This window comes from Manacus candei, unplaced genomic scaffold, assembly GCF_025592945.1.
Source record: "Manacus candei isolate 608988 ecotype Guabito, Panama unplaced genomic scaffold, ASM2559294v1 h1tg000077l, whole genome shotgun sequence".
Classification (NCBI taxonomy): domain Eukaryota; kingdom Metazoa; phylum Chordata; class Aves; order Passeriformes; family Pipridae; genus Manacus; species Manacus candei.
Window position 1 is genome coordinate 3,548,474 of NW_026138125.1, and position 14,887 is coordinate 3,563,360.

The 14,887-nt window shown below is 34.4% G+C and overlaps 1 protein-coding gene across 1 annotated transcript in view; it reads right to left on the reverse strand.

The window, feature by feature from the left end:
- LRP1B (LDL receptor related protein 1B) overlaps positions 1-14,887 on the reverse strand; it is a 506,665-nt gene that overhangs the window by 62,798 nt on the left and 428,980 nt on the right. Inside the window, exons 67-73 of the mRNA XM_051810328.1 lie at positions 10,527-10,643; positions 6,950-7,056; positions 6,181-6,310; positions 5,064-5,170; positions 4,040-4,172; positions 800-922; positions 147-269 (exon numbers count right to left, since the gene is read on the reverse strand). Of these exons, the coding sequence (XP_051666288.1) occupies positions 147-269; positions 800-922; positions 4,040-4,172; positions 5,064-5,170; positions 6,181-6,310; positions 6,950-7,056; positions 10,527-10,643 (840 nt within the window). The remainder of the gene's footprint in view (positions 1-146; positions 270-799; positions 923-4,039; positions 4,173-5,063; positions 5,171-6,180; positions 6,311-6,949; positions 7,057-10,526; positions 10,644-14,887) is intronic.

Genomic DNA, 14,887 nt, shown 5'->3' on the forward strand with positions numbered 1-14,887 from the left:
CTTCGAGCTTAATTTCTTTCAGTTTCAAGTTCTGATCTACTAACCTCCAGTTAAGCTTTACTGAAGGACAAGCAGATCTCTGTAACAAAGTTTGCCTTCAAGTTGTTTTCTCTGATCTGAATGCCTTGAAAGGTAATATCACCTACCACAGTGATCTTCATCCGAGTTATCACCACAGTCATCGACCTCATTGCAAATCTGCTCAGGTCGCAGACAAACCCTGTTGTTTCTACATCTGAACGGCCTTGTTGGAGGACATGGAAATTTTACTGCATATTAAAGAAAAGAATCAGCTATTACCCAGTTGGTATTATTCACAAACCTTCTTTTAATGTCTCCTTATCAAAAGCAATAAGCAGGCACAGGAACACAGTTGTACTTGACATACGAACTGTGCTTGATTTTAACTTCTGGTACCTCACAGGAGAGCACTTCAACAGTGTTGACAGTGTAAGTTCTTCATTTAGGGAATGAAATTATTTTTTGTGATAAGGGTAATTTATACCTTTTTTGAGGATCAGTAAATACAGAAGAATTTAAACAAGTGTAATGATGATCAAATATCATACTGTAAATGTAACTTTTACCCTTCTCTGGACTTCCTACAAAAAAGATTAATTTTTCACAAATATCATATCTAAAATTACGTGGAAAGCAATAACAGAAAACTATATCCTACATTTCAAGCTAATATTCTAAAAGCAAAATACACAAAACTTAGACAAGTGTCCCTATATATTTATGTATATGTTATTCTTGCTTTATTACATGGAAAGTACTGAAAAATGTAATGTCATACCACACATTTCAGCAACTTCATCAGAGTTATCTCCACAGTCATCCTCACCATCACAAACCCAAAAATGTAGTTTGCAGAGGGAATTATTGCACAAAAACTCATCAGCTCTACATATATTTCCCCCTGGGAAGATGAAAAGAAGACAGAAAAAAAATTCAGGAAAACAGAAAGACAAAAGAAAATGTCAGCTTTTGATAAAACCAGTACAACCACTTATCACATACCATTTGCAGAGAATGACACCTAGCATAGATAAATTTACAGATTCCAAATGAATGAGCTGGAGAGGCAGAGAGAAAAACGCATTAAAAAAATCTCTTCCTTGACCATTCCTTCTCAGGACTGTTAGCTAGGAATTACCTGTTTGGCCTGACTAGAAAGGGCAGTTATCAAAGACACCAGCAACTCACCAGTTAGACATGTTCCCCTTGCATTCAGCCAGATGTCTAAACTACCTGTCTCTAACTCCCCTTGGTGATGCTGCCTCTCAGCAAGGGCACATCAGTAATTTGTGCCATCAGAGAATGGTATAAAACAGAAGACAGAAATTCGGTCAAATGTGTGAAAGGTCACTTAAGTCCAGGTTTGTTTCATGTGAATGTCTGATCCTCCATCTATTTCTACTCCCACACTCTGAGCCACACACAGAGAATAAAGTGATTGAAGTCCATTAGCCGTGAGGTATCACCTTTTTCTTCTGAGGAGCAAAAGGCTTGGCCAGGCTTGTAATATCCCCATCACCTAAAAATGCTGTAATTAGGAAAGATCTAGCCATAGAGGCACTGAGCAGACAAGACTAGGTGACCTCTAACAGTATCTTCCTTTTTGTAACTCTGAAATTTCTCATTAGGATATTTACTGAACACAGAAAGCAGCAAGAATAAATTCTTCCATGTAACCAGTATTGAGTGAACTATGAATCATCTAACAAAAGGGAACACAGGGTGAGGGAAAGTCTTTTAAGGTGGAGTGCTTAAACTTTCAAGCTGGATTCAGTTTTAATATGTGGAGCAGTAAGAAGGAATTTGTTTCACAATTATGACTAAATTTTATCACCACCAATCAACAAAGTTATGAAAAGTTCTTGCAATTAATTTCCCATATAACACATTTTTATGGTAACTGTTTCTCAGTTTCCTGAGAGTGTAAAAGAAATAAAGCTGTGTACCTGCAGAAGAGGAAACAATGAAATTTTATATGATAATGCCAAAACTCTCGCTGTGGCTTTGCTCAACACATTACACCCACTCTGAGAGCTAGATCAGGCTCCAGTGTCTTTTTACTTATTCATTCAGTGCCCTGTTCACACCCCATTAACACCAACAGAAGGCTTTCTTTTGCTATAAAGGTTCAGAATGGTTTAATTTTTTTTTCCCAGAAAATTAATTTCCGTGAAACACCTGTAGTGTAAGAGGATGTTGGGAACTCTCACACTATGTTACCAACCACTCCCATTGCAAATATAACTTATGAACATTAACAGAAATATCCTCTATTATTATCCAAGGAAAATATATAAAATTAAAGTACTTTTCAGGATGAAAGAGATAAATATAAATAATTCTGTGTGTAATCGCAGTATAACCATCATTCTAGTTGTATAATAAGACTGAAGAGAGTTATTTTTATAAATATGCACAGTGGGCTGCAGATAAATATTACGGATATTATTTTAGAATGTTGTAGAATAAAACTCCATTTGTGTTTGCTGTATTTCCAAAGATGAAAAACTTAGTTATCAGTAAGATAAACTGGCATTTGTTTCATGTGATTGCTCGGGCTGTCATAATTCCTTTATAAAATAGATTTCTGCAACAGAATCATAATTGTGACATAAATACAAAGTATTATAGCAATAACCAACCAGGCAAGAGGGTTCTTATTGCATTATAAGCAATTTGCAGTTCACAGAAGCTCTATTATGCTATCCAAAGAATAATGTGGCTTCAGAGAAAATAAGAATGTTACTATTTACCTACACTTCATTGGTTTTTAAAGAGATACAGTCCAGACATTTTAAAAGCAGCTTTAAAATGGACTAGAAGGGGTTTTTAAACTTTGTTATCTGTTTTCTTGCACCTAAACACCTCTGGAATATTCTTCCCATTTTCTGAATTTTCTGGTCTCTCTTTCAAACTCAATCACACCCATAAGACATCTCCCTCCCCCCCAGTGGAAAGTATTGCTCAGTAGACTTAGAACAAAATAAGGAAAGGATATCTTACTCTGTTTGCTTCCTACATGATTATTATCACTCCATTATGCTTTTGAATTTACACACATAACATGTGACTAACACACAGAACTACTCAATTGCAAGAAAAGGAAAGAAGAAAAATCTGGAAAAAAAAAAACAACAGGAAAGAAAAATGCTGAGTAAAATTGAGTAAAAATAGTGAGTCTAGCTCACTGCTCTGGACTTCAGGAGAGAAGACTTTGCCCACTTCAGGAATCCGCTTGGTAGAATGCCATGGGATAAAGCCCTGGAGGAAAGAGGGGCCCAAGAAAGCTGGTTGATACTCAAGGATCATCTCCAAACTCAGGAGTGATGCATCCCAAAAAAGAAGTTGTCAGCCAAAAATGCCAGGAGGACTGAGTGCATGAAAAAGAAGCTCCTGGACAAACACAAACACAAAAAGGAAGGTGAAGCACTGGCACAGGTTGCCCAGAGAAGCTGTGGCTGCCCCATCCCTGGAAGTGTCCAAGGACAGGTTGGATGGAGCTTGGAGCAACCTGGTCTAGTGGAAGGTGTCCCTGCCCACAGCAGGGGGTTGGAGCAAGATGAACTTTAAGGTCTCTTCCAATTCAAAGCATCCTATGATTCTATGAAATAAATAGAAACCCAGGGTCTTAAGATTACTTATTTAGCAACCATTCATTATATTGCATGGCTTTGTAATTTATTGTGCATGGCTTTGTAATTTATTGTTGCCTATAAAACTGTAACTTAACTTGATTTATTACTAATTTCCCTGATGAAAATGAATATGTTTCCAGTAACAACCCAACCTTTTGATCACTGGGGAAGGAAACACAGAGGAGGAACATGATGTGAGTCATAAACAACCTAAGTTTTGCTTCTTCCTGCAAATCACTTGTGAAGCTGCTGTACTGTCCTTGTTGAAAGAGGTCACAGAGCTTTCCTTTGATCACTCAGAATGGCCAGGGTACCACTAACTTGCAATATGTGTTAATAAAAAGTCCAATAAACTAAGCCTTTTAAAGAGAAGTGCCTCTTGCCTTGGTCACAGTTTTCTTCATCACTGCCATCCACACAGTCATGGATCCCATCACAAAGCCATCTGACAGGGATACAGTAGGCCTTATTTTTACATCGAAACTGATCTTCTTTACATTCTGTTACACAATCCATCTGTGTGAAAACAGGTGTGAACTACGTATTAATGAATGAGAACAACACACTTAAGGCAAACCCAACAAAATTTCCCAACTTTCATTGCCCTACATATTTAGTACAAGGAAGTTGTCCCTGACAATGCAATGTGCAATTTAAATAGTTACTGAAGGCCAAGTGAAATGGTATCCACGTTTCACATGTGATATTTCTTCTTTATGTTGCTTGTATGAGCAATGGAAACAATTTACATCTCTGAAGTCAACTGCCCTACAAGAAACAACCTTGGGTATGAGGTCAATTAGTGTGAACTGGCTCATAGCCCCATTGATCAGGACTAGGAACCTCCAGAGTGGATTGTCTTCACCTGCACTGTGCAGCACTTGGCTCAAGCATCCTTCATATTATATTATTATATTCATATTAAGTTATACATAACTGGTACCTTTATGGTTATGAGAAATAACAACTATTTCTGGTTGTTTTTTTTTTTTTTAGCTTGAAGTTGTTTATGAAGGTGATGATTTCTTAAATAGATAACAACAGTGCATGATGTAGGAAGAGCAAGGCCTAAAGGCACCTGGAGGTTGAGATGCCTGTTAGGGTTGTATTAGAAGAATCTAGAGGACAGAGGGAGCCAAATTTGCCACAGATTTGTCCGTTTTGCCAGTATAGAGTAGTCCCTGATGCAAACTCTTGCAGAACCATGCTCAAGTTTTGACTTAGGAAGAACAAATTTGTCTACTCCAAGAGGTGGCCACAGAGCAAACAAACATAATGCAGCGTAAAGTCATGAGGTTAAGTTATCTGACAGTGTTTAATGGATGCAATAAAACCATATTTGCCCTTTCAATTAACTTGAGACTTAAAACTGTTAAAAAAAAAATCAACAGAAATTTGTTCAGGTACCTCATCAGATCCATCAGCACAGTCATACTCTCCATTGCACTTCAAAGATGCCGAAATGCAGCCTCCACTTGCACACACGTACTCACTTGAAGAGCAGGTTGGAGATGCTGGTTACAAACACATATTTTAGCATTAAGAAAAAGACAATTTATAAATAATTTGGTTTATAATTTAAAGTTTTCCTCTGGCTAATACAGTGAGCAAACCTGTGTCTGTAGCTGAGTAGAGCTTTTCCAAACTTTTTTTTTTAAACTACAGTGAAAGATTTGACAAAAATGAACTGTATAATGATAGTGAAAGGATATTTGTGTTTTATCACTGAGAAATTTCTTTTTATGTTTTCCTTACACTTGGTAATAAAAGTAACTACACACACAGACATATTCATAGAATGACTATAGTTTTTTAAAAAAGGCTTTAGCTAAAATTATATGAGTGCTTATAATTAATTAAGCCAAAATTTACAATAAAACATGGGTTTAGCAAGTATACATTATTCCAGTTAAAATTAATAAATATTAATCAATTTTATTTAAAATATAGGTGGATATTCTTGTCACATTTTAAATCAGGGGAGTTTTGTCAGAGACTTCTATTTTGTTGTACCATCTAGATGCAGATTACAAAAAATTTAGGAAAAATCCTGCAAAAATAAACAGCTATATTTTCCAAGAGAGTAAAAAGGAAATAAAATAATAACAACAAAAATAATAATTTGGTAGAGAAAATAATTTTTCATAAGGACTAGTAATCTTTGAATGAACACCACAAAGTGAAAAACATCCCACAGACACTTCAGTAACATGCCAAGACTTACTAGTGTTTTCAGAGCAGAATTTTATATGCTGAGTATATATTATCAAATTACTTTTGAACATAGTTAAATACCATTCCCCCCAAAAGATGTATATTGCATAGCTGTACACAAGTGGGGTTTTCAAAACACAAGTAGGAAGACGCAATGATACCCACTCAAATAGTAAAGTATTTCAGATTTCTTTGCACTTCTCTTTACTTCTAGTGCCCAAGAAATATTTATTTGCTGATTTATTTTCTTCTTTTACTCTTGATTTATTCCCTCCTTCATTTTGTTTCTCAGCATTACTTAAATCAATACCTGGTACACAATTTTTCTCGTCATCCCCAAGTTTGCAGTCTTCGTGACCATCACATTTCCACTTTGCTGATATGCACTGACCATTGGAGCACTGGAACTGATCCCTTGAACAGCCTGTATCACAATACCTCTGGTACAAAAGAAACAACCAATACACAAGATCAAGAGTTTAATATAAACATTGAGGAATACACAGCTGCTCACAGAAGTTACAGCCTATATTCCTACACACTATGAAATACAATAACATCTTTTGAAATTCAATATATTTGTGGATATGATTCATGAAAGGTGGTTTGCACCCTCTAAGTAGCTGGGAGGCATCTGAGGTCCAGTACCAGCAAGAAAGAAGGGAAAGAAGAGAAAGGAAAGAAGAGAAAACCAGCAAAGTATTATCCAGTGAGCTTCTGCTACAAACAATCAATTTTGTTGTCACAGAAAAACCCCACAAACCAAACCACTCCTGAGTGTAGGAAGTATGGTTTCCCAACCAGGACACAAAGTATTTCCAGGATGGGAAGAGGTCCAGATCATTGTTGGGACAAAAAGTTGTAGACTACTGTTAAACTTGATTTTACTTGTATGTTCACTCTTTAAAATAACTACTTCAAAAGGTTTAGTTTTAATTTAGTAATGATATTTGCATATATGGATTCATGTGTGGACTTCCCATTGCTGCTTTTTAAAATATTTGCATGCAGGAATCCATTCTCCAACAATATAAAACTACTAATTTTCCAAGAAAATACGTTTCCTGGAAGATGCCTACCTCATCTGAGCCATCTGCACAGTCATAGTCTCCATCACACCAGAATCTCGCTGAAACACAGTCTCCATTTGCACACAAAAAGTCTTTCAAAGTGCATGTTTGAGGCTCTGAATAAAGAAAAGAAACAACCCTATGTTTATTAGCATTTCCATAAAATATACATAAAATCCCCAACAATCAATGAACGACTATAACAAAGGTAAACCCACTAACTTGCAAAATTTAAGAATTTTTTTTTCCTGTGGTATTTTCCTCCATAACATTTTTAGACTAAATTTCATTTACATACAGTAAGAGAGTAATGCAAATACTTTCAGATCTACCAAGATTCTTCGGAGAATTATTGTGATACTGAGAAAAAACTAAACATCATTAAAAAACTGCTAAAGCACTAACATCCTGCATTCATTCTGCAGCATCCTGCAGAATGAATGCTCCTAAACACAAGATAATTGAAGTGGTTTTAGGGGGAGTTTTCTCATATGTGTATCGTGGCATTAAATGCAGATTTCCTTTACTTATCCTTATCTTATCTACTATAATATAACTTAGCATTATCTAAAACAAAGACAAGACTTGTTCTTTGTTAATCTAAACCTGAGACTGGTAGGTGTCCGCAAAAGAAAAAAACCTTTGGTACACATCACTTTATCATACTAAACTAGCACATGTGCCTGTGGCTGGCATTGACACCCAGCTGCTTTTAGAGAACTCACACAAGCCATCATCTCTTGTACCAAGTCAGCTGAGCCATAAGCAATGTGAAGAACGTGAATTTACAACACCATCCATTCAAAATGTACTCAATATGATGAGATGCTCCAGCTTATTTTACTTCAATATGCTCATTTAAAACATTTTCAGTAAAGATTAAATAATTGCTACTTCTCATTGCATTTCGGATACAAACTCATCCCAGGACAAAATTAACTAATTTGTTTTCCTGACAACTTGTAGAAGCAACAAAACAGCATTAGGAAGATTTTCTAGCAACAGTAATATTTTTACACTGATTGAATTAATATCTTTCTACAGCATTATTATCTTTGCTTTGCTTCAATGTTTACAGTATATTATATTTTCTTTAATTACATTAAATAAAAAATTACTGGTGCTGCCTTAGCAGGAATGATAGTCATTACTGTGGAATCTTTCTTTTGAAGCTTCCTGAAAGACAAAACACTGTTTTTGCTCTAATTTATTTTGATTTTTAAAAACTCTAAAAGAACCCTCCCCAAAAAGATATTACCTCAGAAGAATTAAAAGTGTATGCTACTTTTCTTACTGCAAATTCATTATGGACCTATATCCTTCCTAATAACTCTTATTTATTTCAGAAGGTTCAAATATAGTTAAAGAACAATAGACTGTAAGAGAAGTGAAGTTATATAACAAAGTCATAGTGGGCACAATGATTTGCATGATATCACTAACAACTTTTCAAACCCATATATGACATTTTTTAATATGCATGCTGTTACACCTCTGATAACTTCACTAGGATAGTGAATTTCCTGCATGCGAACAAACCACATAGAAAAATGTAAATACTTGAGCTGAGCTTCTATAATTCAGTGAATTCTTTCTGCATTCTTGAGAAACAACTTATTTTCTGATATAATTGCCTGACAGCCCTTTGTATATTCATGTATGCTATGAACAATTTATTGCTATGTGCAATGTAATATATTCTGTCAAATGCTTTTGAAGTTTTAATTTCATATATATGTTTCATTACACTTTATTCTATAAGTGACTTGATAGTCTATAAAAATTTCATACATCCATTTGAAACAATTGAACAGTATTATGTACTTTCCCAATGCTTCCAAGATTTTGAATTTTAAAACCGTGTCAGCCTACTGTTCTTAATTTAAACAGTAGAATATGGGATTCAATAGTTAGAATTTAAGTATGCACTTGACAATCAAAAGTAAATTAAAAAAAACACCATTTTTTTTGATGCCCTGCCTGTGTCTGGGTATTCTCAACTCACTAATTCCATACATTACAACTAATTGCAGATTTCTTTATCAGCAAGCAGCCAAGAACTGAACATATAACTTGGTTATTGATATGAAGACAAAGTTGGAAAACCTAATAAATATTAAAAAAAATCCAAATAGATGACTGCTCCCTCATTACTTGAACTTCTTTTAATCACTTTGTACTATGATGATCTGATCTTCAAGGAAGAAGAGCATTACTACTGGGTGATACACATGGCAAATTCCAAATTATTTTGCAAACAGCAATAATATTTTGTAGAAGTTTCTGCTTTTATCTTTTTCTTTTTTTTTAATTTTCAAAAGATTGTACAGTCATGCAGTTTAACACCATGATAGCAAAACTATGACCCTTTTTTGATTTTTACATGAGAAGAAAAGAAGATAAAGTTATTTCTTGCTATTTATAATATAGGAAACTGACACTAATAATCAATTCCTAAGTAAAATCTCCCACAAAGCTAAGAAAGCTTTTGTGCATCAACCCCTCCCAGGGTATAACAACAAAAGGCTCTGAGTGATTACTGAGCTACATGACACTTTCATTTTTATATGAAACACTTGTATATGGAAACTACAGCACTACTGCTTGCAGTAACTCACAACATTTTCAAATGCAGGGAGTAATTACAAGGAAGACAAATCCACTGTAATATCTTGAACAGAATGAGACACTCCATGGACACCATGCCTCACACTGGAGAAAGGGGCAGACAGCAGGTACTCAGCATTACAATGCCTAATTTACTAAGCTTTCTAAATCATTACCTTGAAGGTACTAAATATACATTCATGATAGGCCATCAGGAATGTGAGTTCAAGATTATCCACAAACTAAGATATTAATTTCTTGAATTTCTAAGTAAATGAACAAAAAGAGCAGAAATTGTCAGTTGAAGGCATTTCATAACTATTTTTGGAATTTCTCTCCTGAAATATTTTATAAAGGTAATGATTATGATCTAGAACCAGTAAGGATTTGACATTTCTTCCTGAGAACTAAATCTAAATTAATTCACTGAGAGTGAGAGATTTATTAGGCCTTCAGGTTCGAGAACTGGGCTAACTGAGCTACTTTGAATAACTACATCTACTTCTTCATGTGATTAAATAGACAGAAACAGACTTCTCATGATAGAAAACAAAGGAATCATCTCAGGAATATGATGCACAGGTAGTGTTTGATCCAACTTCATCGTTAACAAAGTTTATCATGTGATCACTGAGCAGCTTTTATGATTCTTATCTACAGCTAAGAAATGTGATATGCAACTAAATGCCAAAGGTAAAGTAATTGCAATATTTATTTTGAATTAATGAGCTTATTAAGAAACCATAGATCAGGCATTTTTGCATAGGTGGCACAGAATTACAGCTCTTTATAAGCATGAATACAATTGGAGAATTTCATCAAGGGACATTTTCAATTGTGGTCAACAGATTTTCAACAGCTCAGAAAGTGTTGAGTAAAAACATACACGTGCATTTTATCAAAATTCAAAAGTTTCCTCTTACACATTGCTAAACTAACTCTATTTCTCATAACATGGACTAAGGTAAAAGTTACTTACTACAGTTTTCTTCATCAGAATTATCTCCACAATCATTCTGGCTGTCACATCTCCAGTGGTCTGGAATGCAGTTGTTGTTTTTGCACTGGAACTCATGAGGTCCACAAGTTTTTTTATCTGTAATTACGGTGAATAACATTTACAGCATTGCAAACAAAGAGTCAAAATGGGAAAGACTTCTATTTAAAAGCGCGACGATATTGCTGGATACATTTAAGAAGGAGTGGCCATAACATTTGAAAAGTTACTTTCAGGAATAGTTTATTTCTCATGACACATTCTTTAAGCTTCTATTTATTTATACCAAATACTCTTAATTTGATAAAATTACACTCTTAAATTTGATAAAATTAAAATATGCACTGTATAAACTGTTATTTAAAGTTAAAAATATAAACTTCAGAAGGGATGACAATTTAGTTTGAAGAGAGGTTATTATTGCATCGAATCTCAAAAATTCCATTAACTTTTCCTTGAATTTCTCTGTAAGATTGCTTTACAAAAGATCAGATCACAGTAAACCACAAGAATATTGATTTGAAAAATGTACAAAACATATATTTCTCAAAAGTTATTCTTGCATACAGTAATTTAAGACTAATCATGCCTGATAGAAAACTTTCCATTCACCTGCTGATGTATTGGATTGAAAGTCTACTTGTACAAGGTAAAACATTACAAAGCCTATAGTGCTAAACTGAGCATAATTTTCTTCATGATGTAAATTTTCAATGAGCTTTTCTATTTACAGAGAAGCATTGGAGGCAAAATCTCTTGAAGATACAGGAACATCCTGAACTCCTCCAGCAGGAAGGAGCTGCCTCTGTGCTTTCTGTGAGTAATTCTTGAATAATTCTTTCAGCTTCTAAGGACTGAGATGAAATGAAGTAAATTAAAAAGTTATCAGTGACATTTTTGTTGGAAAAAACCCCCACAGTTTGCTTTGTAAAAGCCTCAGTGACATATTTAAAATTACATGTCACTGTAATATTTCAATAGGAATTTTTTAAATTTCCGTTAGGCTGTGTCACAGCAAGTCAGTTCAGCTCCATACTGCTCTCATGGCAACTCAGTGAGATCCAAAAACTGACAGAATTGAAGAGGACTGAAACAGCAGCTTAAATCAACCTGCTTTTTCTGCTCGTGAAATGGAAAGGATGACAAACTAGAAGGATTAGACTTGATGCCATGGTCCAAACTGCTGGTTTTATTCTGTTCTTCTAGGTGTGATTCTGGAATTACAGTGATAAATCAAAACTTCATTTGAATATCAAGAAGGTGGAGGTAAATGGTGCTGCAGCAGTTGAGTACAGTCAAAAATCTGGTAATTACAATACTGCCTATTGTGTTTGCTCCTTATTCTCTGCCAATACGACGATTGTAAGACTTTTTCTCCCAAAATATTTTTTCCTACGATGTTTCTCAAGATTACAGCCTATGATATTTTGATCACAGTATTTCAAAAACACTTGTGTTGGCAAGCAATTAAAAATATTTTACATTACAAAACAAAAATATTGTCCCCAAACATATGATAGACTTGTGTTTTGTGTCTGCAGCTTTGCAAAAGCACAGACCCACAATCCATCCAGTTTCAAACCCACAATCCATCCAGTATTTATTAAAGTACTTCTAGTAAAGCCTACAATCTCCCAATAACATATTTGCCCACAAAATGTGTTCTAAATACTAATGACAGGTATCATCACAGTGACATGTAAATATTCTATTTATCCTTCCACATTCAATAGAAATACCAAGATCTAATCAGTAATACACAGAATACAGAGATGACATCTCTTCATTTCAGTTACCTGCTAGAATGAAGAGAACATGCAATATATATTTTCTTCCTCTTCAAAAAGAATCATCTACTTCTCAGGGTTGCTAAACCCAGTTTCTAGCATTGCCTCTTTATACATGTGAAGAATGGCTGGATTTTTTTTTAAATTTATCCAACTGTACCTTAACCCTATGATTAGTATTTGAATGTTAATCTTTCTCTTCTTATTCTATTTCTACCAAACACAAAGGAATATTTAATTATATTTTTAATACAAAATATTTTTCATGTTTGTAAGGCTCTCTCCTTCACAAATCTGAAAGCTTTATTCGTCCTCTGATCTCTCATAGCAGCTAAAAATTGACAATGTATTACAAATCAGATTTCCTCCACGTTAATGAAAACGGAAGAAAATACTGGGATAGCAGAGATAGGATACAATAAAAAGAAAGAGAAAGATTTGGGAAAGTTGTGTAACAATTACCTGATCTTTGAGAATGATGGATTTATTCAACTCAGAGTAAACAGTGCAAGACCTTATTTTTTTTGAATTGTGGAACAATTCAAAGCACACGTGGGCCCACATACATTTTGTCTCTGCTGTCTTCAGCTCTAAATTGCTTTCTCGTTTTTCATAAAATGTGACCTTAAAATGTGAAAGTTCAGACAGGAATGGTACAAAGGCAAAGAATTAAGTACTGATTACTCAGTTTTCATATTTCTCTCTTCAAATTATTATTAAGAGATTCACTGATGTACTGTAAGAGGCAAAGGCCCTTTTTCAGAAATTTGTGTGATCACCTGATGTAGCTGCTGGTTGGTTGGGGTTCATCTTTTGTGCATACTGAACTAGGATTTTACTTTAGAAATACTTCTAAATGAGTATGAAGAAAACAGGATGAAGGCTTAAATAGGAAAAAAATATAAATCTGAAAGAAAACCTTAAAAGCATTTTGATTTAAATATCAATCCCTACAAATGAAAACACTCTTTTGCCACTAATTGCACTACATTGCCATTTGGGGATTTTAATTCCACATATTTTCATGTTTTTGCATTTGTGTGTGTGTGTGTGTGCCTGAGAGGGATAAAATCCAAAATGAAAAAAGCTCAGTTTGCTGTTCTAGAGAATGGTGGGCTGTCACCAGTGCTGGATACAGGAATTTATAAGCCTGTCAAAGGAAGTTTAAGTTTATATAATGCATCCTTCAAATTTCTCAAGGAACACATTCTTCATCAGCAGCAAAAAAGCTTACTTTGACTCCTAAGGCTAAAAATAAGATTCATATAAAATTAATATTAAAAAAGTGAGGAAGTAGAAAGCAGTCATATTAATGTTGACACATCACGCTAATAAAGACCTGAAATACATATAACCTTTAAAGCAAATCATAATCACTTTTCAAGACCACACACAGCTTTTTTCAGATTCTACCTCAAATGGCCCATATTTGATGCAAAATATTAAAGTTGAGAGCAAGGATTAGCAAAATCAAATGGCTTTCTCTAATTGCCTGGACAGTAAGCACGAATTAACTCTACCTACTCTTTACCAAAATACACCATACACTCATTAATAAACATATATTTCCTAATTCTATTTCAACTGTCTCAGTCAGAAAGTAACCACAGAAAACTAAATACATTTACACCACTTCTAGCAAATTTACTCAGCATAATATCTCCAATAACACACAGCAGCAGATGTTGACTAAGTAAAATACACAGGGCTATGCAGCACTCGAGCAAAAAAACCTACCCTTTATACAAGCTGTGCACTGTAAGTATTTTAAAAGTGAACTCAAAACAATAACAAGTGAGTATTACATCAACATATGGAGATCTTTTTTTTATACTCAGCTTGCAGCTTTAGAATTTAATTCTATCAAATTTTGTTCACAGAAATAACAATCTTTAATCAAAAAAATAAACTGTTGAAACTACTGTCATAATAAGGTCATTTAAACATTTGAAATACTAAAAATATGGAAAACTTAAAAATGTGATTAAACCACCCTATTCTTCTTAAGGTTTAGTTGTTCTATGTCTACATAACTGTGTGTGGCACAAAGATTGTGAATATAAATAAATTCTTCTGTCTCTTTCAACACAAAAACTAAGAGCAGTATATGCAGCTGGGAGATTAAAAATAAAAATGTAGGTGTTTTTTCAGGGAGTTGTGGGATTAAGCTGTGGAACACTTTGCTACAGTATGTTGTGAAAGCTTTACAAAGGTAAAAAGATGACTAAATCCATGAAGGGTTATTGCACACAGAGACATATTTGACTCACAATATCTCTGATTCTCAAATTATTAGAGCCTTCCCCTATATCCCAGGGAAGTTTCACTACTGGCCTGCTTTGCTCACACATTCTTCCCTAGATAATCATTTTCAGTCACTCACAGAGATGGGATAACAGGCAAGATGAGTCTTAGATTTGAACCAACATATCCAGTTATATATATTATCACTGGAAAAACCTATTGAACTTGGGATTGCACACAATGCTCCTCTATATTACTTAATTGTTTCAGTAATTTGGAAATTTGGACATTGTTCATTTGATTGTAAAATGA